The 25,580-nt window shown below is 48.9% G+C and overlaps 1 protein-coding gene across 1 annotated transcript in view; it reads left to right on the top strand.

Moving 5' to 3' along the window:
• LOC139230291 (SH3 and multiple ankyrin repeat domains protein 1-like) overlaps positions 1-25,580 on the top strand; it is a 323,258-nt gene that overhangs the window by 284,143 nt on the left and 13,535 nt on the right. Inside the window, 2 exon segments of the mRNA XM_070862120.1 lie at positions 1,115-1,140; positions 3,036-3,096. Of these exon segments, the coding sequence (XP_070718221.1) occupies positions 1,115-1,140; positions 3,036-3,096 (87 nt within the window).

Genomic DNA, 25,580 nt, shown 5'->3' with positions numbered 1-25,580 from the left:
TACAAAGGTGTGGAAATTATGATGGACTTGTATAAAACACGGGTTCGGCCTCAACTGGAGTATTGTGTCCAATTCTGGGCACCACACTTTAGGAAGGATGTGAAGGCCTTAGAGAGGGTGCAGAGGAGATTTACGAGAATGGTTCCAGGGATGAGGGACTTCAGTTACGGGGGTAGACTGGAGAAGCTGGGGTTGTTCTCCTTGGAGCAGAGAAGGTTCAGAGGAGATTTGATCGAGGTGTTCAAAATCATGAGGGGTCTGGACAGAGTAGATAGAGAGAAATTAGGTCTTGCTGCAGTTGTACAGGGTCTTGGTGAGGCCTCACCTGGAATATTGTGTTCAGCTTTGGTCTCCTAATCTGAGGAAGGACATTCTTGCTATTGAGGGAGTGCAGCGAAGGTTCACCAGACTGATTCCCGGGTTGGCAGGACTGACATATGAAGAAAGACTGGATCGACTAGGCTTATATTCACTGGAAGTTAGAAGAATGAGAGGGGATCTCATGGAAATATACATAATTCTGGCGGGATTGGACAGGTTAGATGCAGGAAGAATGTTCCCGATGTTGGGGAAGTCCAGAACCAGGGGTCACAGTCGAAGGATAAGGGGTAAGCCATTTAGGACCGAGATGAGGAGAAACTTCTTCACTCAGAGAGTTGTGAACCTGTGGAATTCTCTACCACAGAAAGTTGTTGAGGCCAGTTTGTTAGATATATTCAAAAAGGGAGTTAGATGTGGCCCTTACGGCTAAAGGGATCAAGGAGTATGGAGAGAAAGCAGGAATGGGGTACTGAAGATGCATGATCAGCCATGATCATATTGAATGGCGGTGCAGGCTCGAAGGGCAGAATGGCCTGCTCCTGCACCTATTTTCTATGTTTCTATGTTTCTAGAGCAGAGAAGGTTGAGAGGAGATTTGATCGAGGTGTTCAAAATCATGAGGGGTCTGGACAGAGTAGAGAGAGAGAAACTGCTCCCATTGGTGCAAGGGTCGGGAACCAGAGGGCACAGATTTAAGGCGATTGGCAGAAGAACCAAAGGCGACATGAGAAAAAACGTTTTTACGCGGCGAGTAGTTAGGATCTGGAACTCACGGCCTGAGAGGGTGGTAGAGGCAGAAACCCTCACCACATTTAACAAGTACCTGGATGTGCACTTGACGTGCCGTGACCTACAGGGCTACGGACCGAGAGCTGGAAAGTGGGATTAGGCCGGGAAGCTCTTTGTCGGCCGGCGCGGACACGATGGGCCGTGCTGTAAATTTCTGTGATTCTGTGATTCTCAACACCAGCTTCTCGAGGGGCAATCAGGGATGGACAATAAATGCCGGTGTTCCCAGAGATGCCTGCATCCCAGGAATGAATTTTTATTGGATGAATAAATTGGGGAAGGTGGGGGGGTGGTGGGGGTGGGGGGGGGGGGGACTGGGGAAGGTGGTGGGGACTGGGGGTGGTGGGGGGGGGGACTGGGGAAGGTGGGGGGGGACTGGGGAAGGTGGGGGGGGGGACTGGGGAAGGTTGGGGGGGGGACTGGGGAAGGTTGGGGGAGGGACTGGGGAAGGTTGGGGGAGGGACTGGGGAAGTTGGGGGGGGGGACTGGGGAAGGTGGGGGGGGGACTGGGGAAGGTGGGGGGGGTACTGGGGAAGGTGGGGGGGGGACTGGGGAAGGTGGGGGGGGGACTGGGGAAGGTTGGGGGGGGACTGGGGAAGGTTGGGGTGGGACTGGGGAAGGTTGGGGGAGGGACTGGGGAAGGTTGGGGGGGGGGACTGGGGAAGGTTGGGGGGGGGACTGGGGAAGGTTGGGGGGGGACTGGGGAAGGTTGGGGTGGGACTGGGGAAGGTTGGGGGAGGGACTGGGGAAGGTGGGGGGGACTGGGGAAGGTTGGGGGGGGGACTGGGGAAGGTTGGGGGAGGGACTGGGGAAGGTTGGGGGGGGGACTGGGGAAGGTTGGGGGAGGGACTGGGGAAGGTGGGGGGGACTGGGGAAGGTTGGGGGGGGACTGGGGAAGGTTGGGGGGGGACTGGGGAAGGTTGGGGTGGGACTGGGGAAGGTTGGGGGAGGGACTGGGGAAGGTGGGGGGGACTGGGGAAGGTTGGGGGGGGGACTGGGGAAGGTTGGGGGGGGGACTGGGGAAGGTTGGGGTGGGACTGGGGAAGGTGGGGGGGGGGACTGGGGAAGGTTGGGGGGGGACTGGGGAAGGTTGGGGTGGGACTGGGGAAGGTTGGGGGAGGGACTGGGGAAGGTTGGGGGGGGGGACTGGGGAAGGTTGGGGGGGGGACTGGGGAAGGTTGGGGGGGGGACTGGGGAAGGTGGGGGGGGGACTGGGGAAGGTGGGGGGGGGACTGGGGAAGGTGGGGGGGGGACTGGGGAAGGTTGGGGGGGGACTGGGGAAGGTTGGGGGGGGGGACTGGGGAAGGTTGGGGGGGGACTGGGGAAGGTTGGGGGGGGGACTGGGGAAGGTGGGGGGGGGACTGGGGAAGGTTGGGGGGGGACTGGGGAAGATGGGGGGGGGGACTGGGGAAGGTTGGGGGGGGGGACTGGGGAAGGTTGGGGGGGGGACTGGGGAAGGTTGGGGGGGGGGACTGGGGAAGATGGGGGGGGGGACTGGGGAAGGTTGGGGGGGGGGACTGGGGAAGGTTGGGGGGGGGACTGGGGAAGGTTGGGGGGGGGGGACTGGGGAAGATGGGGGGGGGGACTGGGGAAGGTTGGGGGGGGGGACTGGGGAAGGTTGGGGGGGGGACTGGGGAAGGTTGGGGGAGGGACTGGGGAAGGTTGGGGGGGGGACTGGGGAAGGTTGGGGGGGGGCACTGGGGAAGGTGGGGGGGTGACTGGGGACGATGGTGGGGGGAGGGGCGCTGGGGATGGCTGGTGGGGTGCTGCTATTGCAGCCGGTTTGAACCGCGGCCGGTGTGTGTTGCCGAGCCGGCATTGAACGCGGTGTGCCCGCACCGTCCGCGGATACTGCTAACCACCCGTCCTGTTCTCCCCTCCAGCCGCTGTACGACCAGCAGGGGATCAGCACCATGAGCCCCCAGGTCAGCTTCGAGCGGCCCTACCTGGCAGCGCAACAGGGTTTGATGCGGCAGAAGTCGATGGGTGAGACTGGGGGTCCCGAACACTGCATGGCTCCCTGGGGTGGGGGGGGGGGGCATTATCAGCACGTCGCAAACAAAGGCACAGCAAGAGGCCACTCGGCCCCTGTAACATGCTCCACCATTCAGTGAGGTCGTTGGCTGACCTGTATCTCAACCCCATTGGAGAACGGAATAATCAGAACATAACAACATACCAAAGTGCATGACCTCACACTTTCCAACATTATACTCCATCTGCCAAATTTTTGCCCACTCACTTAGCCTGTCTATGTCCTTTTGCAGATTTTTTGTGTCCTCCTCACACATTGCTTTTCCTCCCATCTTTGTATCGTCAGCAAACTTGGCTACGTTACACTCGGTCCCTTCTTCCAAGTCGTTAATATAGATTGTAAATAGTTGGGGTCCCAGCACTGATCCCTGCGGCACCCCACTAGTTACTGGTTGCCAACCCGAGAATGAACCATTTATCCCGACTCTCTGTTTACTGTTAGTTAGCCAATCCTCTCTATATTACCCCCAACCCCGTGAACTTTTATCTTGTGCAGTAACCTTTGATGTGGCACCTTGTCAAATCCCTTCTGGAAGTCCAAATATACCACATCCACTGGTTCCCCCTTAAACCCCTTCGGCCTCACCAGCTTTCTCCGCCATTCAAAAACTCTCCCCGACTTTCGCACATTGTCACTTGGTTCCCATCAAGTCCGAAAATCTCGCGATTTCAGTCTTGAATAGACTCAACGGCTGAACAAGCAAATCTTCTGGGGCAGCCCTGACACACTCCAACCCATTAATTGCAATTGTCGCACTCTGTATCGATCTTAAAAGGATGCGTGTCGGAACACCACAGGTCCCGGGCAGAATGGAAACAATTAGGTAATATCCCCGTCAATCACGCCTGCAGTAAGTGAGTGGGATTTATTTAATGTGCTTAATTTGTATTATCTGTTAGAGACCTATACCCACCAGTACTGTACCCCAGTGTTATACAGTGACAGAGTTGTACCCACCAGTACTGTACCCCAGTGTTATACAGTGACAGACCTGTACCCACCAGTACTGTACCCCAGTGTTATACAGTGACAGACCTGTACCCACCAGTACTGTACCCCAGTGTTATACAGTGACAGACCTGTACCCACCAGTACTGTACCCTAGTGTTATACAGTAACTGACCTGTACCCACCAGTACTGTACCCCAGTGTTATACAGTGACAGACCTGTACCCACCAGTACTGTACCCCAGTGTTATACAGTGACAGACCTATACCCACCAGTACTGTACCCCAGTGCTATACAGTGACAGACCTGTACCCACCAGTACTGTACTCCAGTGTTATACAATGACAGACCTGTACCCACCAGTACTGTACCCCAGTGTTATACAGTGACAGACCTATACCCACCAGTACTGTACCCCAGTGTTATACAGTGACAGAGTTGTACCCACCAGTACTGTACCCCAGTGTTATACAATGACAAACCTGTACCCACCAGTACTGTACCCAGTGTTATACAGTGACAGACCTGTACCCACCAGTACTGTACCCCAGTGTTATACAGTGACAGACCTGTACCCACCAGTACTGTACCCCAGTGTTATACAATGACAGACCTATACCCACCAGTACTGTACCCCAGTGTTATACAATGACAGACCTGTACCCACCAGTACTGTACCCCAGTGTTATACAATGACAGACCTGTACCCACCAGTACTGTACCCCAGTGTTATACAGTGACAGACCTATACCCACCAGTACTGTACCCCAGTGTTATACAGAGACAGACCTGTACCCACCAGTACTGTACCCCAGTGTTATACAGTGACAGACCTGTACCCACTAGTACTGTACCCGAGTGTTATACAGTGACTGACCTGTACCCACCAGTGCTGTACCCCAGTGTTATACAGTGACAGACCTGTACCCACCAGTACTGTATCCCAGTGTTATACAATGACAGACCTGTACCCACTAGTACTGTACCCCAGTGTTATACAGTGACTGACCTGTACCCACCAGTGCTGTACCCCAGTGTTATACAGTGACAGACCTGTACCCACCAGTACTGTACCCCAGTGTTATACAGTGACAGACCTGTACCCACCGGTACTGTACCCCAGTGTTATACAGTGACAGACCTGTACCCACCAGTACTGTACCCCAGTGTTATACAGTGACAGACCTGTACCCACCAGTACTGTACCCCAGTGTTATACAATGACAGATGTGTACCCACCGGTACTGTACCCCAGTGTTATACAGTGACAGACCTGTACCCACCAGTACTGTACCCCAGTGTTATACAGTGACAGACCTGTACCCACCAGTACTGTACCCCAGTGTTATACAGTGACAGACCTGTACCCACCAGTACTGTACCCCAGTGTTATACAGTGACAGACCTGTACCCATCAGTACTGTACTCCAGTGTTATACAGTGACAGACTTGTACCCACCGGTACTGTACCCCAGTGTTATACAGTGACAGACCTATACCCACCAGTACTGTACCCCAGTGTTATACAGTGACAGACCTGTACCCACCAGTACTGTACCCCAGTGTTATACAGTGACAGACCTGTACCCACCAGTACTGTACCCAAGCATTATACAATGACAGACCTGTACCCACCAGCACTGTACTCCAGTGTTATACGGTGACAGTCCTGTACCCACCAGTACTGTTCCCCAGTGTTATACAGTGACAGACCTGTACCCACCAGTACTGTACCCCAGTGTTATACAGTGACAGACCTATACCTACCAGTACTGTACCCCAGTGTTATACAGTGACAGACCTGTACCCATCAGTACTGTACCCTGTGATATCTTCACAGAACACAGCACACACAGCTTCCTAATATGGCAGGCAGCTCTCTCGGAAGTCTCCGGTTTTGCCTGGTTCTGTTTATTATTAACTCTGCAATTGCAGTACAAAATACATCCACAGTGTGGAGCTACAAACATTACAAGCTTACAGACATTACACTTCTCCCTCCTTAATGAAGAAGCCATCATAACAAACATCATACATAACTTTCATGTTTATACATAACACAGGATATAAACTTATTTTTTTGCCATATTTGCAAATGTTTTCTGTTTCGAAGAGGATACCTTCGCTCTCGAACAGAACCTTCCAAACATGGTGCCAAATCTAAACTCATTCGAGGCTCATCCTGAGGAATGTTTTCCTCCACGGAATGTTCTTGATTTTCATTTGAACTCACTAACTTCAGGCTCTTTGTTTTCCTGACTCAGACTCAGACTTTCATTCTGATTCTCTCTTGGATTTGTTTCCAGTACATTGGATTTAGGATTTGCTACTGGTGTATCAAAACTATCTGATGAGTCAGAAATAATTGAATCATTCCCACCTTCAACTCCTTCCATGTCTGTAGGTAAAATATGATCAATATGAACAAACCTAACCTGTCCATTATCAAACATCTTTACCAAATATGTGCGAGGACCACATATCTTCACCACTCTTCCTGGTAACCACTTTAACCATTTATGGTGATGGTTCTTCATTCTCACCTTGTGGTTAATTTCACACTTCTCTCTTTTACTCTACCTCTATCCTGATCCTCTTTCTGTCTTAATTGTGTCTCTTCTACGGACTGTGCCAAATTTGGTTTTAACAACAAGAATCTGGTTCGTGGCTGTCGTTTGAGAAATAACTCTGCTGGTGTTCTACGAGTAGTTGTATGAGGAGTATTTCGATATGTAATCAAAAAATTAGCCAATTTGTGATCCAATGACAACTGTCATTTCCTTGGATTTGGATCTAACATTTGTTTTATGAGGGCACGTTTTACAATTTGTACATTGCGCTCTGCTGCACCATTCGAAGCAGGATGGTATGGTGGAACCTTGGTATGTTTCACACCATTTTTGCTTGTGAATTATGCAAATTCTTCTGAACGAAATTGTGGTCCATTATCCGAAACAATTTCTTCAGGGAGGCCAAATGAAGAAAATAATTTTCGTAAAATGTCCAATGTTTTACTTGTTGTTATTTTCCACATTGAAAACACCTCAACCCACTTTGAATGGCTATCAATCACAATGAACAATTGTTGTCCTTCTAACTCAGCAAAATCAATATGTAGCCTTTGCCAAACCCTGGGAGGCCATTTCCATGGCTGTAATGGTACTGGTGGTGGTTGCTTGCTTACCGATTGACATGTCGTACACTGACTCACGATGTACTCTATATCTTTATCAAGACCTGGCCACCATAAATAACTGCATGCAAAACTCTTGGTCAAGCAAATTTCCAGATGCTGGTCATGGAGGTCTCCTAATAATTTGGACGTGAATTTATTTGGTATAACCACTCTTACACCCTCCATGATATAATCTTTATCGACTGATAATTCATTCCTACGAATGAAGAATGGATGTGTATCTTTGTCTGTTACCTGGTTTGGCCATCCATTTGCAATATAATCATACACCTTTGACATCACTGGGTCACATTTGGTTGCTCTACCAATCTCTTCAGCTGTGACTGGCAGTTCATCAATGTATGAAAAATAAAACACTTCTTCCCTATCGGGTGTAACTTGTGATGGGGAAGGCAATCTAGACATTGCATCAACATTACTGTGATCAGCTGATCGTCTGTATTCAATATCATATGTATATGCTGACAAAATCAAAGCCCATCTCTGCATTCGGGCTGCAGCTAATGTTGGAACTGGGGACTTTGGATGGAGGATTGCTGTTAGGGGCTTATGGTCCGTAACGATGGTAAACTTACGACCATACAAGTATTTGTGAAACTTCTTGACCCCAAAAATTAATGCCAAAGCTTCCCTTTCAATTTGCGCATAATTACTCTCACAGGCACTGAGAGTGCGTGAAGCAAAAGCAATTGGTCTCTCCTCCGCACTATGTGATACATGAGAGATCACTGCCCCAACTCCATAAGGAGGCATCACATGCTAGCTTAATCTCCTTAGATATGTCATAGTGAACTAACATGGTGCTCTCTACCAATTTGCTTTTACACTCCTTGAATGCTGTATCGCATTCTTTTGACCACTTCCAATGGACCTGTTTTTTCAAAAGTTCATTCAGTGGATGTAATACTGTAGCCACATTTGGTAGGAACTTCCCATAATAGTTCAAAAGACCCAAGAATGAACGAAGTTCAGCCATGAACTCATTGAATGGCGGTGCAGGCTCGAAGGGCCGAATGGCCTACTCCTGCACCTATTTTCTATGTTTCTATGACATTCCTGGGAGTGGGTGCATTTCTAATTGCATCCAATTTTTCCATGGTTGGATGTAAACCATCTTTGTCTACTCTGTACCCTAAGTACTCCACTGAGTTTTAAAAATAACTCACACTTACGAGCAGACACTCGTACTCTGTGCTTCTCTAGCCGTTTGAGGACTTTATTCAATATGTTATTATGAATTTGCCAATTTGGTGCTGAAACATACTACCCTTTCAATACCTTGCAAATTATGGTTCATCACCCCTTGGAATATGGCAGGGGCGGAAGACACTCCAAACGGTAGCCTATTAAATTGATATCGGCCTAGATGAGTATTTATAGTCAAACATGACTTGGACTCTTCATCTAGTTCAAGCTGTAAGTAGGCATTCGTAAGATCCAGTTTTGAGAAGATCTGACCACCTGTCAGTGATGTGAACAAATCTTCTATATTCGGCAATGTATTGGGGACATTACTCTCTCGAACCTGGTTTATGGTTACTTTACAATCTTACCTTACCATCGGACTTAGGTACAACAACAATGGGTGTAGCCCAATTACATCGATCTATCTTACAAATAATGTTCTCAGTCTCTAGTCTTTTGAGTTCTTGCTCAACTTTCTCCTTGAGTGCACATGGTACGGAACGTGGCTTGTAGTAAACCGATCTAGCCTCCTTCTGTACCCTGACACTCACCTTGAAGCCTTGGATCGGACTGTCCATTTCGCAGAACACCTTCGGGTACTTCTTGATAACCTCATCCGTTGATGAAAATCTCGCTCCCACACAGAAAATCTTACTCCAATCCAGCTTCAGTGAGCTCAATCAATTTCTTCCTAGTAAGGCAGACTTGTCTCCTTTCACTACTATTAGAGGCAAGTTCTGAAATTGATCTTTATATTTCACCGGTACGGTGTTACGACCTACCACAGGAATTTTCTCTCCTCGCAGCTCTATCTTGGATTTCTCCAGTTGAAAATCATGCAATTTTTCACGGTATAGTGACTCCGGTACTACACTCATGAATGCACCCGTGTCAATTTCCATCGGTATCTTGAATCCCGCAACATCTATGTGGATTTTGATGCTTTCCGAATCGCTGTCCGTTAACCTCGTGCTCCTGATGACGTGTAACTCTAACATCTCCTCGTCCTGTTGTTGTTCTTCCATGCTATGTAGTCTCATGGGTTTTCTACTCATAGCTTTGAACGCTGGACTCATAACTTTGGAAGCTGGTTTACCCTTCAGTCGGCATGCCTTTGCAAGATGCCCAGTCTTTCTGCAGAAGAAACACTCTGCCTTCACGTATGGACAACTTTGAGCAATGTGTTGTCCCAGGCACGTATATGCTCTGTTAGAATTTCCAGTTTCTGAGACTTTGGGCCCCCACCGTCTTTTACTTTGAACCTGCAGGTGATTTACCTCGGTTGACTGACGACCGTAATTATTATTTAATTCTCGGGAATATTGTTCGGCCATGCCCATCGACCTCGCTGTCTGACAAGCAATCTCAAAAGTCAAGTCATCCGTCATCAATAACTTCCTTCTGATCGCATCATTTTTCACCCACAAACAAAACGATCCCGTAATGCTTGGTTTTAAAAGTTTCCAAAATTACAGTGCATCGATAGCATTTTTAATGCTACGATGTAATCACTGATACTTTCATCAGCCTTTTGATTCCGAACCACGAAATGATAGCTTTCAGCAATTTCTAACAGTTTGGGGTTATAGTGCTGCTCCAACTTCGTTAAAATCTTTTTAAGCGTTGTGTCCTTTGGCTCGTCAGGCATAAGCAGATTTACAAGGGTGTCATATAATGCCGGACCTGCCTCCGATAAGAAGATCGCTTTCTTACGTTCCAACACAGCCCGGTTCTGGACTGCATTGTCTGGAACTTCGATTATGTTATTTGCAGTGAAATACAAATCTAGCCGATCCACATATGCTTTAAAACGTTCCCGGTCATGTCTATATTCCCCCAAATATCCCAATACACCCGCCATTTTAATCTCTATAGAAACATAGAAAATAGGTGCAGGAGTAGGCCATTCGGCCCTTCGAGCCTGCACCGCCATTCAATGAGTTCATGGCTGAACATGCAACTTCAGTACCCCATTCCTGCTTTCTCGCCATACCCCTTGACCCCCCCAGTAGTAAGGACAACATCTAACTCCTTTTTGAATATATTTAGTGAATTGGCCTCAACAACTTTCTGAGGTAGAGAATTGCACAGGTTCACCACTCTCTGGGTGAAGAGGTTTCTCCTCATCTCGGCCCTAAATGGCTTACCCCTTATCCTTAGACTGTGACATGGAGTTGTTCACACCGTGTGCTGTATTTTACCTCGGATTTTGCAGCTTTTTTCCAAAGACTGAAACTTCCAAAGTCTCTCTGTCGGCTGGCTGAATCGTTCGCCAACAAAAATTAAGCTTTAAATCATCTGAAACATCCCATCTTCCGTCGCCAAATGTGATATCTTCACAGAACACAGCACACACATCTTATTTACATTGGAGGCAGCTTTCTCAGAAGTCTCCAGAATTGCCTGGTTCTGTTTAATGATTAACTCTGCAGTTGCAGTACACAATACATCCACAGTGTGGAGCTACAAACATTACAAGCTTACAGACATTACATACACCAGTACTGTACCCCAGTGTTATACAGTGACAGACCTGTACCCACCAGTACTGTACCCCAGTCTTATACAATGACATACCTGTACCCACCAGTGCTGTACCCCAGTGTTATACAGTGACAGACCTGTACCCACCATTACTGTACCCCAGTGGTATACAATGACAGACCTGTACCCACCAGTACTGTACCCCAGTGTTATACAGTGACAGACCTGTACGCACCAGTACTGTACCCCAGTGTTATACAATGACAGACCTGTACCCACCAGAACTGTACCCCAGTGTTATACAGTGACAGACCTGTACTCACCAGTACTGTATCCCAGTGTGATACAGTGACAGACCTGTACCCACCAGTACTGTACCCCAGTCTTATACAATGACATACCTGTACCCACCAGTGCTGTACCCCAGTGTTATACAGTGACAGACCTGTACCCACCATTACTGTACCCCAGTGTTATACAATGACAGACCTGTACCCACCAGTACTGTACCCCAGTGTTATACAGTGACAGACCTGTACCCACCAGTACTGTACCCCAGTGTTATACAGTGACAGACCTGTACTCACCAGTACTGTATCCCAGTGTGATACAGTGACAGACCTGTACCCACCAGTACTGTACCCCAGTGTTATACAGTGACTGACCTGTACCCACCAGTACTGTACCCCAGTGTTATACAGTGACTGACCTGTACCCACCAGTACTGTACCCCAGTGTTATACAATGACAGACCTGTACCCACCAGAACTGTACCCCAGTGTTATACAGTGACAGACCTGTACCCACCAGTACTGTCCCCTAGTGTTATACAGTGACAGACCTGTACCCACCAGTACTGTACCCAGTGTTATACAGTGACAGACCTATACCCACCAGTATTGTACCCCAGTGTTATACAGTGACAGACCTGTACCCGCCAGTACTGTACCCCAGTGTTATACAGAGACAGCCCTATACCCACCAGTACTGTACCCCAGTGTTATACAGTGACTGACCTGTACCCACCAGTACTGTACCCCAGTGTTATACAGTGACTGACCTGTACCCACCAGTACTGTACCCCAGTGTTATACAGTGACTGACCTGTACCCACCAGTACAGTACCCCAGTGTTATACAGTGACAGACCTGTACCCACCAGTACTATACCCCAGTGTTATACAGTGACAGACCTGTACCCACCAGTACTGTACCCCAGTGTTATACAGTGACAGACCTGTACCCACCAGTACTGTACCACAGTGTTATACAATGACAGACCTGTACCCACCAGTACTGTACCCCAGTTTTATACAGTGACAGACCTGTACAACCAGTACTGTACCCCAGTGTTATACAGTGACAGACCTGTACCCACCAGAACTGTACCCCAGTGTTATACAGATACAGACCTGTACCCACCAGTACTGCACCCTAGTTTTATACAGTGACAGACCTGTACCCACCAGTACTGTACCCAGTGTTATACAGTGACTGACCTGTACCCACCAGTACTGTACCCCAGTGTTATACAGTGACAGACCTGTACCCTCCAGAGCTGTACCCCAGTGTTATACAGTGACAGACCTGTACCCACCAGTACTGTACCCCAGTGTTATACAGAGACAGACCTGTAGCCACCAGTACTGTACCCCAGTGTTATACAGAGACAGACCTGTACCCACCAGTACTGTACCCTAGTGTTATACAGTGACAGACCTGTACCCACCAGAACTGTACCCCAGTGTTATACAGTGACAGACCTGTACCCACCAGTACTGTACCCCAGTGTTATACAATGACAGACCTGTACCACCAGTACTGTACCCCAGTGTTATATAGTGACAGACCTGTACTCACCAGTACTGTACCCTAGTGTTATACAGTGACAGACCTGTACCCACCAGTACTGTACCCAGTGTTATACAGTGACAGACCTATACCCACCAGTACTGTACCCCAATGTTATATGGTGACAGACCTGTACCCACCAGAACTGTACCCCAGTGTTATACAGTGACTGACCTGTACCCACCAGTACTGTACCCCAGTGTTATACAGTGACTGACCTGTACCCACCAGTACTGTACCCCAGTGTTATACAGTGACAGACCTGTACCCACCAGAGCTGTACCCCAGTGTTATACAGTGACAGACCTGTACCCACCAGTACTGTACCCCAGTGTTATACAGAGACAGACCTGTAGCCACCAGTACTGTACCCCAGTGTTATACAGAGACAGACCTGTACCCACCAGTACTGTACCCTAGTGTTATACAGTGACAGACCTGTACCCACCAGAACTGTACCCCAGTGTTATACAGTGACAGACCTGTACCCACCAGTACTGTACCCCAGTGTTATACAATGACAGACCTGTACCACCAGTACTGTACCCCAGTGTTATATAGTGACAGACCTGTACCCACCAGTACTGTACCTTAGTGTTATACAGTGACAGACCTGTACCCACCAGTACTGTACCCAGTGTTATACAGTGACAGAACTATACCCACCAGTACTGTACCCCAGTGTTATACAGTGACAGACCGGTACCCACCAGTACTGTACCCCAGTGTTATACAGTGACAGACCTGTACGCACCAGTACTGTACCCTAGTGTTATACAGTGACTGACCTGTACCCACCAGTACTGTACCCCAGTGTTATACAGTGACAGACCTGTACCCACCAGTGCTGTACCCCAGTGTTATACAGTGACAGACCTGTACCCACCAGTACTGTACCCCAGTGTTATACAGAGACTGACCTGTACCCACCAGTACTGTACCCCAGTGTTATACAGTAACTGACCTGTACCCACCAGTACTGTACCCCAGTGCTATACAGTGACAGACCTGTACCCACCAGTGCTGTACCCCAGTGTTATACAGTGACATACCTGTACGCACCAGTACTGTACCCCAGTGTTATACAATGACAGACCTGTACCCACCAGTACTGTACCCCGGTGTTATACAGTGACAGATCTGTACCACCAGTACTGTACCCCAGTGTTATACAGTGACAGACCTGTACCCAACAGGACTGTCCCCTAGTGTTATACAGTGACAGACCTGTACCCACCAGTGCTGTACCCAAGTGTTATACAGTGACAGACCTGTACCCACCAGTACTGTCCCGCAGTGTTATACAGTGACTGACCTGTACCCACCAGTACTGTACCCCAGTGTTATACAATGACAGACCTGTACCCACCAGAACTGTACCCCAGTGTTATACAGTGACAGACCTGTACCCACCAGTACTGTCCCCTAGTGTTATACAGTGACAGACCTGTACCCACCAGTACTGTACCCAGTGTTATACAGTGACAGACCTATACCCACCAGTATTGTACCCCAGTGTTATACAGTGACAGACCTGTACCCGCCAGTACTGTACCCCAGTGTTATACAGAGACAGCCCTATACCCACCAGTACTGTACCCCAGTGTTATACAGTGACTGACCTGTACCCACCAGTACTGTACCCCAGTGTTATACAGTGACTGACCTGTACCCACCAGTACAGTACCCCAGTGTTATACAGTGACAGACCTGTACCCACCAGTGCTATACCCCAGTGTTATACAGTGAAAGACCTGTACCCACCAGTACTGTACCCCAGTGTTATACAGAGACAGACCTATACCCACCAGTACTGTACCCCAGTGTTATACAGTGACAGACCTGTACCACCAGTACTGTACCCCAGTGTTATACAGTGACAGACCTGTACCCACCAGAACTGTACCCCAGTGTTATACAGTGACAGACCTGTACCCACCAGTACTGTACCCCAGGGTTATACAATGACAGACCCGTACCCACCAGTACTGTACCCCAGTGTTATACAGTGACAGACCTGTACCACCAGTACTGTACCCCAGTGTTATATAGTGACAGACCTGTACCCACCAGTACTGTACCCTAGTGTTATACAGTGACAGACCTGTACCCACCAGTACTGTACCCAGTGTTATACAGTGACAGACCTATACCCACCAGTACTGTACCCCAGTGTTATACAGTGACAGACCTGTACCCACCAGTACTGTACCCCAGTGTTATACAGTGACAGACCTGTACCCACCAGTACTGTACCCCAGTGTTATACAGTGACTGACCTGTACCCACCAGTACTGTACCCCAGTGTTATACAGTGACAGACCTGTACCCACCAGTGCTGTACCCCAGTGTAATACAGTGACAGACCTGTACCCACCAGTACTGTACCCCAGTGTTATACAGAGACTGACCTGTACCCACCAGTACTGTACCCCAGTGTTATACAGTAACTGACCTGTACCCACCAGTACTGTACCCCAGTGCTATACAGTGACAGACCTGTACCCACCAGTTCTGTACCCCAGTGTTATACAGTGACATACCTGTACGCACCAGTACTGTACCCCAGTGTTATACAATGACAGACCTGTACCCACCAGTACTGTACCCCGGTGTTATACAGTGACAGATCTGTACCACCAGTACTGTACCCCAGTGTTATACAGTGACAGACCTGTACCCAACAGGACTGTCCCCTAGTGTTATACAGTGACAGACCTGTACCCACCAGTGCTGTACCGCAGTGTTATACAGTGACAGACCTGTACCCACCAGTGCTGTACCGCAGTGTTATAGAGTGACAGACCTGTACCCACCAGTACTGTACCCCAGTGTTATACAGTGACTGACCTGTACCCACCAGTACTGTACCCCAGTGTTATACAGTGACAGACCTGTATCCACCAGTACTGTACCCCAGAGTTATACAGTGACTGACCTGTACCCACCAGTACTGTACACCAGTGTTATACAGTGACAGACCTGTACCCACCAGGACAGTACCCCAGTGTTATATAGTGACAGACCTGTACCCACCAGTGCTGTACCCCAGTGTTATACAGTGACAGACCTGTACCCACCAGTACTGTACCCCAGTGTCATACAGAGACAGACCTGTACCCACCAGTACTGTACCCCAGTGTTATACAGTGACAGACCTGCACCCACCAGTACTGTACCCTAGTGTTATACAGTGACAGACCTGTACCACCAGAACTGTACCCCAGTGTTATACAGTGACAGACCTGTACCCACCAGTACTGTACCACAGTGTTATACAATGACAGACCTGTACCCACCAGTACTGTACCCCAGTTTTATACAGTAACAGACCTGTACCACCAGTACTGTACCCCAGTGTTATACAGTGACAGACCTGTACCCACCAGAACTGTACCCCAGTGTTATACAGAGACAGACCTGTACCCACCACTACTGTACCCTAGTGTTATACAGTGACAGACCTGTACCCACCAGTACTGTACCCAGTGTTATACAGTGACAGACCTATACCCACCAGTACTGTACCCCAGTGTTATACAGTGACAGACCTGTACCCACCAGTACTGCACCCCAGTGTTATACAGTGACTGACCTGTACCCACCAGTACTGTACCCCAGTGTTATACAGTGACAGACCTGTACCCACCAGTGCTGTACCCCAGTGTTATACAGTGACAGACCTGTACCCACCAGTACTGTACCCTAGTGTTATACAGTGACAGACATGTACCCACCAGAACTGTACCTCAGTGTTATACAGTGACAGACCTACACCCACCAGTACAGTACCCCAGTGTTATACAGTGACAGACCTGTACCCACCAGTACTATACCCCAGTGTTATACAGTGACAGACCTGTACCCACCAGTACTGTACCCCAGTGTTATACAGTGACAGACCTGTACCCACCAGTACTGTACCACAGTGTTATACAATGACAGACCTGTACCCACCAGTACTGTACCCCAGTTTTATACAGTGACAGACCTGTACCACCAGTACTGTACCCCAGTGTTATACAGTGACAGACCTGTACCCACCAGAACTGTACCCCAGTGTTATACAGATACAGACCTGTACCCACCAGTACTGCACCCTAGTTTTATACAGTGACAGACCTGTACCCACCAGTACTGTACCCAGTGTTATACAGTGACTGACCTGTACCCACCAGTACTGTACCCCAGTGTTATACAGTGACAGACCTGTACCCTCCAGAGCTGTACCCCAGTGTTATACAGTGACAGACCTGTACCCACCAGTACTGTACCCCAGTGTTATACAGAGACAGACCTGTAGCCACCAGTACTGTACCCCAGTGTTATACAGAGACAGACCTGTACCCACCAGTACTGTACCCTAGTGTTATACAGTGACAGACCTGTACCCACCAGAACTGTACCCCAGTGTTATACAGTGACAGACCTGTACCCACCAGTACTGTACCCCAGTGTTATACAATGACAGACCTGTACCACCAGTACTGTACCCCAGTGTTATATAGTGACAGACCTGTACTCACCAGTACTGTACCCTAGTGTTATACAGTGACAGACCTGTACCCACCAGTACTGTACCCAGTGTTATACAGTGACAGACCTATACCCACCAGTACTGTACCCCAATGTTATATGGTGACAGACCTGTACCCACCAGAACTGTACCCCAGTGTTATACAGTGACTGACCTGTACCCACCAGTACTGTACCCCAGTGTTATACAGTGACTGACCTGTACCCACCAGTACTGTACCCCAGTGTTATACAGTGACAGACCTGTACCCACCAGAGCTGTACCCCAGTGTTATACAGTGACAGACCTGTACCCACCAGTACTGTACCCCAGTGTTATACAGAGACAGACCTGTAGCCACCAGTACTGTACCCCAGTGTTATACAGAGACAGACCTGTACCCACCAGTACTGTACCCTAGTGTTATACAGTGACAGACCTGTACCCACCAGAACTGTACCCCAGTGTTATACAGTGACAGACCTGTACCCACCAGTACTGTACCCCAGTGTTATACAATGACAGACCTGTACCACCAGTACTGTACCCCAGTGTTATATAGTGACAGACCTGTACCCACCAGTACTGTACCTTCGTGTTATACAGTGACAGACCTGTACCCACCAGTACTGTACCCAGTGTTATACAGTGACAGAACTATACCCACCAGTACTGTACCCCAGTGTTATACAGTGACAGACCGGTACCCACCAGTACTGTACCCCAGTGTTATACAGTGACAGACCTGTACGCACCAGTACTGTACCCTAGTGTTATACAGTGACTGACCTGTACCCACCAGTACTGTACCCCAGTGTTATACAGTGACAGACCTGTACCCACCAGTGCTGTACCCCAGTGTTATACAGTGACAGACCTGTACCCACCAGTACTGTACCCCAGTGTTATACAGAGACTGACCTGTACCCACCAGTACTGTACCCCAGTGTTATACAGTGACTGACCTGCACCCACCAGTACTGTACCCCAGTGTTATACAATGACAGACCTGTACCCACCAGAACTGTACCCCAGTGTTATACAGTGACAGACCTGTACCCACCAGTACTGTCCCCTAGTGTTATACAGTGACAGACCTGTACCCACCAGTACTGTACCCAGTGTTATACAGTGACAGACCTATACCCACCAGTATTGTACCCCAGTGTTATACAGTGACAGACCTGTACCCGCCAGTACTGTACCCCAGTATTATACAGAGACAGCCCTATACCCACCAGTACTGTACCCCAGTGTTATACAGTGACTGACCTGTACCCACCAGTACTGTACCCCAGTGTTATACAGTGACTGACCTGTACCCACCAGTACAGTACCCCAGTGTTATACAGTGACAGACCTGTACCCACCAGTGCTATACCCCAGTGTTATACAGTGAAAGACCTGTACCCACCAGTACTGTACCCCAGTGTTATACAGAGACAGACCTGTACCCACCAGTACTGTACCCCAGTGTTATACAGTGACAGACCTGTACCACCAGTACTGTACCCCAGTGTTATACAGTGACAGACCTGTACCCACCAGAACTGTACCCCAGTGTTATACAGTGACAGACCTGTACCCACCAGTACTGTACCCCAGGGTTATACAATGACAGACCCGTACCCACCAGTACTGTACCCCAGTGTTATACAGTGACAGACCTGTACCACCAGTACTGTACCCCAGTGTTATATAGTGACAGACCTGTACCCACCAGTACTGTACCCTAGTGTTATACAGTGACAGACCTGTACCCACCAGTACTGTACCCAGTGTTATACAGTGACAGACCTATACCCACCAGTACTGTACCCCAGTGTTATACAGTGACAGACCTGTACCCACCAGTACTGTACCCCAGTGTTATACAGTGACAGACCTGTACCCACCAGTACTGTACCCCAGTGTTATACAGTGACTGACCTGTACCCACCAGTACTGTACCCCAGTGTTATACAGTGACAGACCTGTACCCACCAGTGCTGTACCCCAGTGTAATACAGTGACAGACCTGTACCCACCAGTACTGTACCCCAGTGTTATACAGAGACTGACCTGTACCCACCAGTACTGTACCCCAGTGTTATACAGTAACTGACCTGTACCCACCAGTACTGTACCCCAGTGCTATACAGTGACAGACCTGTACCCACCAGTGCTGTACCCCAGTGTTATACAGTGACATACCTGTACGCACCAGTACTGTACCCCAGTGTTATACAATGACAGACCTGTACCCACCAGTACTGTACCCCGGTGTTATACAGTGACAGATCTGTACCACCAGTACTGTACCCCAGTGTTATACAGTGACAGACCTGTACCCAACAGGACTGTCCCCTAGTGTTATACAGTGACAGACCTGTACCCACCAGTGCTGTACCGCAGTGTTATACAGTGACAGACCTGTACCCACCAGTACTGTACCCCAGTGTCATACAGAGACAGACCTGTACCCACCAGTACTGTACCCCAGTGTTATACAGTGACAGACCTGCACCCACCAGTACTGTACCCTAGTGTTATACAGTGACAGACCTGTACCACCAGAACTGTACCCCAGTGTTATACAGTGACAGACCTGTACCCACCAGTACTGTACCACAGTGTTATACAATGACAGACCTGTACCCACCAGTACTGTACCCCAGTTTTATACAGTAACAGACCTGTACCACCAGTACTGTACCCCAGTGTTATACAGTGACAGACCTGTACCCACCAGAACTGTACCCCAGTGTTATACAGAGACAGACCTGTACCCACCACTACTGTACCCTAGTGTTATACAGTGACAGACCTGTACCCACCAGTACTGTACCCAGTGTTATACAGTGACAGACCTATACCCACCAGTACTATACCCCAGTGTTATACAGTGACAGACCTGTACCCACCAGTACTGCACCCCAGTGTTATACAGTGACTGACCTGTACCCACCAGTACTGTACCCCAGTGTTATACAGTGACAGACCTGTACCCACCAGTGCTGTACCCCAGTGTTATACAGTGACAGACCTGTACCCACCAGTACTGTACCCTAGTGTTATACAGTGACAGACATGTACCCACCAGAACTGTACCCCAGTGTTATACAGTGACAGACCTACACCCACCAGTACTGTACCCCAGTGTTATACAGTGACTGACCTGTACCCACCAGTACTGTACCCCAATGTTATACAGTGACTGACCTGTACCCACCAGTACTGTACCCCAGTGTTATACAGTGACAGACCTGTACCCACCAGTACTGTACCCCAGTGTTATACAGAGACAGACTTGTATCCACCAGTACTGTACCGCAGTGTTATACAGAGACAGACCTGTACCCACCAGTATTGTACCCCAGTGTTATACAGTGACAGACCTACACCCACCAGTACTGTACCCCAGTGTTATACAGTGACTGACCTGTACCCACCAGTACTGTACCCCAGTGTTACACAGTGACTGACCTGTACCCACCAGTACTGTACCCCAGTGTTATACAGTGACAGACCTGTACCCACCAGTGCTGTACCCCAGTTTTATACAGTGACAGACCTGTACCCACCAGTACTGTACCCCAGTGTTATACAGAGACAGACCTGTACCCACCAGTACTGTATCCCAGTGTTATACAGTGACAGACCTATACCCACCAGTACTGTACCCCAGTGTTATACAGTGACTGACCTGCACCCACCAGTACTGTACCCCAGTGTTATACAGTGACAGACCTGTACGCACCAGTGCTGTACCCCAGTGTTATACAATGACAGACCTGTACCCACAAGTATTGTACCCCAGTGTTATACAGTGACAGATCTGTACCACCAGTACTGTACCCCAGTGTTATACAGTGACAGACCTGCACCCACCAGTACTGTCCCCTAGTGTTATACAGTGACAGACCTGTCCCCACTAGTACTGTAACCAGTGTTATACAGTGACAGACCTGTACCCACCAGTACTGTACCCCAGTGTTATACAGTGACTGACCTGTACCCACCAGTACAGTACCCCAGTGTTATACAGTGACAGACCTGTACCCACCACTGCTGTACCCCAGAGTTATACAGTGACAGACCTGTACCCACCAGTACTGTACCCCAGTGTTATACAGAGACAGACCTGTACCCACCAGTACTGTACCCCAGTGTTCTACAGAGACAGACCTATACCCACCAGTACTGTACCCCAGTGTGAAACAGTGACAGACCTACACCCACCAGTACTGTACCCCAGTGTTATACAGTGACTGACCTGTACCCACCAGTACTGTACCCCAGTGTTATACAGTGACTGACCTGTACCCACCAGTACTGTACCCCAGTGTTATACAGTGACAGACCTGTACCCACCAGTACTGTACCCCAGTGTTATACAGAGACAGACCTGTACCCACCAGTACTGTACCGCAGTGTTATACAGAGACAGACCTGTACCCACCAGTATTGTACCCCAGTGTTATACAGTGACAGACCTACACCCACCAGTACTGTACCCCAGTGTTATACAGTGACTGACCTGTACCCACCAGTACTGTACCCCAGTGTTATACAGTGACTGACCTGTACCCACCAGTACTGTACCCCAGTGTTATACAGTGACAGACCTGTACCCACCAGTGCTGTACCCCAGTGTTATACAGTGACAGACCTGTACCCACCAGTACTGTACCCCAGTGTTATACAGAGACAGACCTGTACCCACCAGTACTGTACCTTAATGTTATACAGTGACAGACCTGTACCCACCAGTACTGTACCCAGTGTTATACAGTGACAGACCTATACCCACGAGTACTGTACCCCAATGTTATATGGTGACAGACCTGTACCCACCAGTACTGTACCCCAGTGTTATACAGTGACAGGCCTATACCCACCAGTACTGTACCCCAGTGTTATACAGTGACAGACCTGTACCCACCAGTACTGTACCCCAGTGTTATACAGTGACAGACCTGTACCCACCAGTACTGTACCCCAGTGTTATACAGTGACAGACCTGTAGCCACCAGTACTGTACCCCAGTGTTATACAGAGATAGATCTGTACCCACCAGTACTGTACCCCAGTGTTATACAGTGACAGACCTGTACCCACCAGTACTGTACCCCAGTGTTATACAGTGACAGACCTTTACCCACCAGTACTGTACCCTAGTGTTATACAGTGACAGACCTGTACCCACCAGTACTGTACCCTAGTGTTATACAGTGACAGACCTGTACCCACCAGTACTGTACCCCAGTGTTATACAATGACAGACCTGTACCCACCAGTACTGTACCCCAGTGTTATACAGTGACAGACCTGTACCCACCAGTACTGTACCCAGTGTTATACAGTGACAGACCTGTACCCACCAGTACTGTACCCAGTGTTATACAGTGACAGACCTATACCCACCAGTACTGTACCCCAGTGTTATACAATGACAGACCTGTAGCCACCAGTACTGTATCCCAGTGTTATACAGTGACAGACCTGTACCCACCAGTGCTGTACCCCAGTGTTATACAGTGACAGACCTGTACCCACCAGTACTGTACCCCAGTGTTATACAGAGACTGACCTGTACCCACCATTACTGTACCCCAGTGTTATACAGTGACTGACCTGTACCCACCAGTACTGTACCCCAGTGTTATACAGTGACAGACCTGTACCCACCAGTGCTGTACCCCAGTGTTATACAGTGACAGACCTGTACCCATCAGTACTGTACCCCAGTGTTATACAGAGACAGACCTGTAGCCACCAGTACTGTACCCCAGTGTTATACAGAGACAGACCTCTAGCCACCAGTACTGTACCCCAGTGTTATACAGTGACAGACCTATACCCACCAGTCCTTTTCCCCAGTGTTATACAGTGACAGACCTGTACCCACCAGTACTGTATCCCAGTGTTATACAGTGACAGACCTGTACCACCAGTACTGTACCCCAGTGTTATACAGTGACAGACCTGTACCCACCAGTACTGTACCCCAGTGTTATACAGTGACAGACCTGTACCCACCAGTGCTGTACCACAGTGTTATACAGTGACAGACCTGTACCCATCAGTACTGTACCCCAGTGTTATACAGAGACAGACCTGTAGCCACCAGTACTGTACCCCAGTGTTATACAGAGACAGACCTGTAGCCACCAGTACTGTACCCCAGTGTTATACAGTGACAGACCTGTACCCACCAGTACTGTACCCTAGTGTTATACAGTGACAGACCTGTACCCACCAGTACTGTACCCTAGTGTTATACAGCGACAGACCTGTACCCACCAGAACTGTACCCCAGTGTTATACAGTGACAGACCTATACCCACCAGTACTGTACCCTCGTGTTATACAGTGACAGACCTGTACCCACCAGTACTGTACCCAGTGTTATACAGTGACAGACCTATACCCACCAGTACTGTACCCCAGTGTTATACAGTGCCAGACCTGTACCCACCAGTACTGTATCCCAGTGTTATACAGTGACAGACCTATACCCACCAGTACTGTACCCAAGTGTTATACAGTGACTGACCTGTACCCACCAGTACTTTCCCCCAGTGTTATACAGTGACTGATCTGTACCCACCAGTACTGTACCCCAGTGTTATACAGTGACAGACCTGTACCCACCAGTGCTGTACCCCAGTGTTATACAGTGACAGACCTGTACCCACCAGTACTGTACCCCAGTGTTATACAGAGACAGACCTGTACCCACCAGCACTGTACTCTAGTGTTATACAGTGACAGACCTGTACACACCAGTACTGTACCCAGTGTTATACAGTGACAGACCTATACCCACCAGTACTGTACCCCAGTGTTATACAGTGACAGACCTGTACCCATCAGAACTGTACCCCAGTGTTATACAGTGACAGACATATACCCACCAGTACTGTATCCCAGTGTTATACAGTGACTGACCTGTACCCACCAGTACTGTACCCCAGTGTTATACAGTGACTGACCTGTACCCACCAGTACTGTACCCCAGTGTTATACAGTGACAGACCTGTACCCACCAGTGCTGTACCCCAGTGTTATACAGTGACAGATCTGTACCCACCAGTACTGTACCCCAGTGTTATACAGAGACAGACCTGTAGCCACCAGTACTGTACCCCAGTGTTATACAGAGACAGACCTGTGCCCACCAGTACAGTACCCCAGTGTTATACAGTGACAGACCTGTACCCACCAGTATTGTACCCCAGTGTTATACAGTGACTGACCTGTACCCACCAGTACTGTACCCCAGTGTTATACAGTGACTGACCTGTACCCACCAGTACTGTACCCCAGTGTTATACAGTGACAGACCTGTACCCACCAGTACTGTACCCCAGTGTTATACAGTGACAGACCTGTACCCACCAGTACTGTACCCCAGTGTTATACAGTGACAGACCTGTAGCCACCAGTACTGTACCCCAGTGTTATACAGAGATAGATCTGTACCCACCAGTACTGTACCCCAGTGTTATACAGTGACAGACCTGTACCCACCAGTACTGTACCCCAGTGTTATACAGTGACAGACCTTTACCCACCAGTACTGTACCCTAGTGTTATACAGTGACAGACCTGTACCCACCAGTACTGTACCCTAGTGTTATACAATGACAGACCTGTACCCACCAGTACTGTACCCCAGTGTTATACAGTGACAGACCTGTACCCACCAGTACTGTACCCAGTGTTATACAGTGACAGACCTGTACCCACCAGTACTGTACCCAGTGTTATACAGTGACAGACCTATACCCACCAGTACTGTACCCCAGTGTTATACAATGACAGACCTGTAGCCACCAGTACTGTATCCCAGTGTTATACAGTGACAGACCTGTACCCACCAGTACTGTACCCCAGTGTTATATAGTGACTGACCTGTACCCACCAGTGCTGTACCCCAGTGTTATACAGTGACAGACCTGTACCCACCAGTGCTGTACCCCAGTGTTATACAGTGACAGACCTGTACCCACCAGTACTGTACCCCAGTGTTATACAGAGACTGACCTGTACCCACCATTACTGTACCCCAGTGTTATACAGTGACTGACCTGTACCCACCAGTACTGTACCCAAGTGTTATACAGTGACAGACCTGTACCCACCAGTGCTGTACCCCAGTGTTATACAGTGACAGACCTGTACCCATCAGTACTGTACCCCAGTGTTATACAGAGACAGACCTGTAGCCACCAGTACTGTACCCCAGTGTTATACAGAGACAGACCTGT

This window comes from Pristiophorus japonicus, chromosome 19 (genome assembly GCF_044704955.1).
Source record: "Pristiophorus japonicus isolate sPriJap1 chromosome 19, sPriJap1.hap1, whole genome shotgun sequence".
Taxonomy (NCBI): Eukaryota; Metazoa; Chordata; class Chondrichthyes; family Pristiophoridae; genus Pristiophorus; species Pristiophorus japonicus.
The sequence above is the reverse complement of the archived record's forward strand: the minus strand, read 5'-3'. Positions and strand labels throughout refer to the sequence as shown.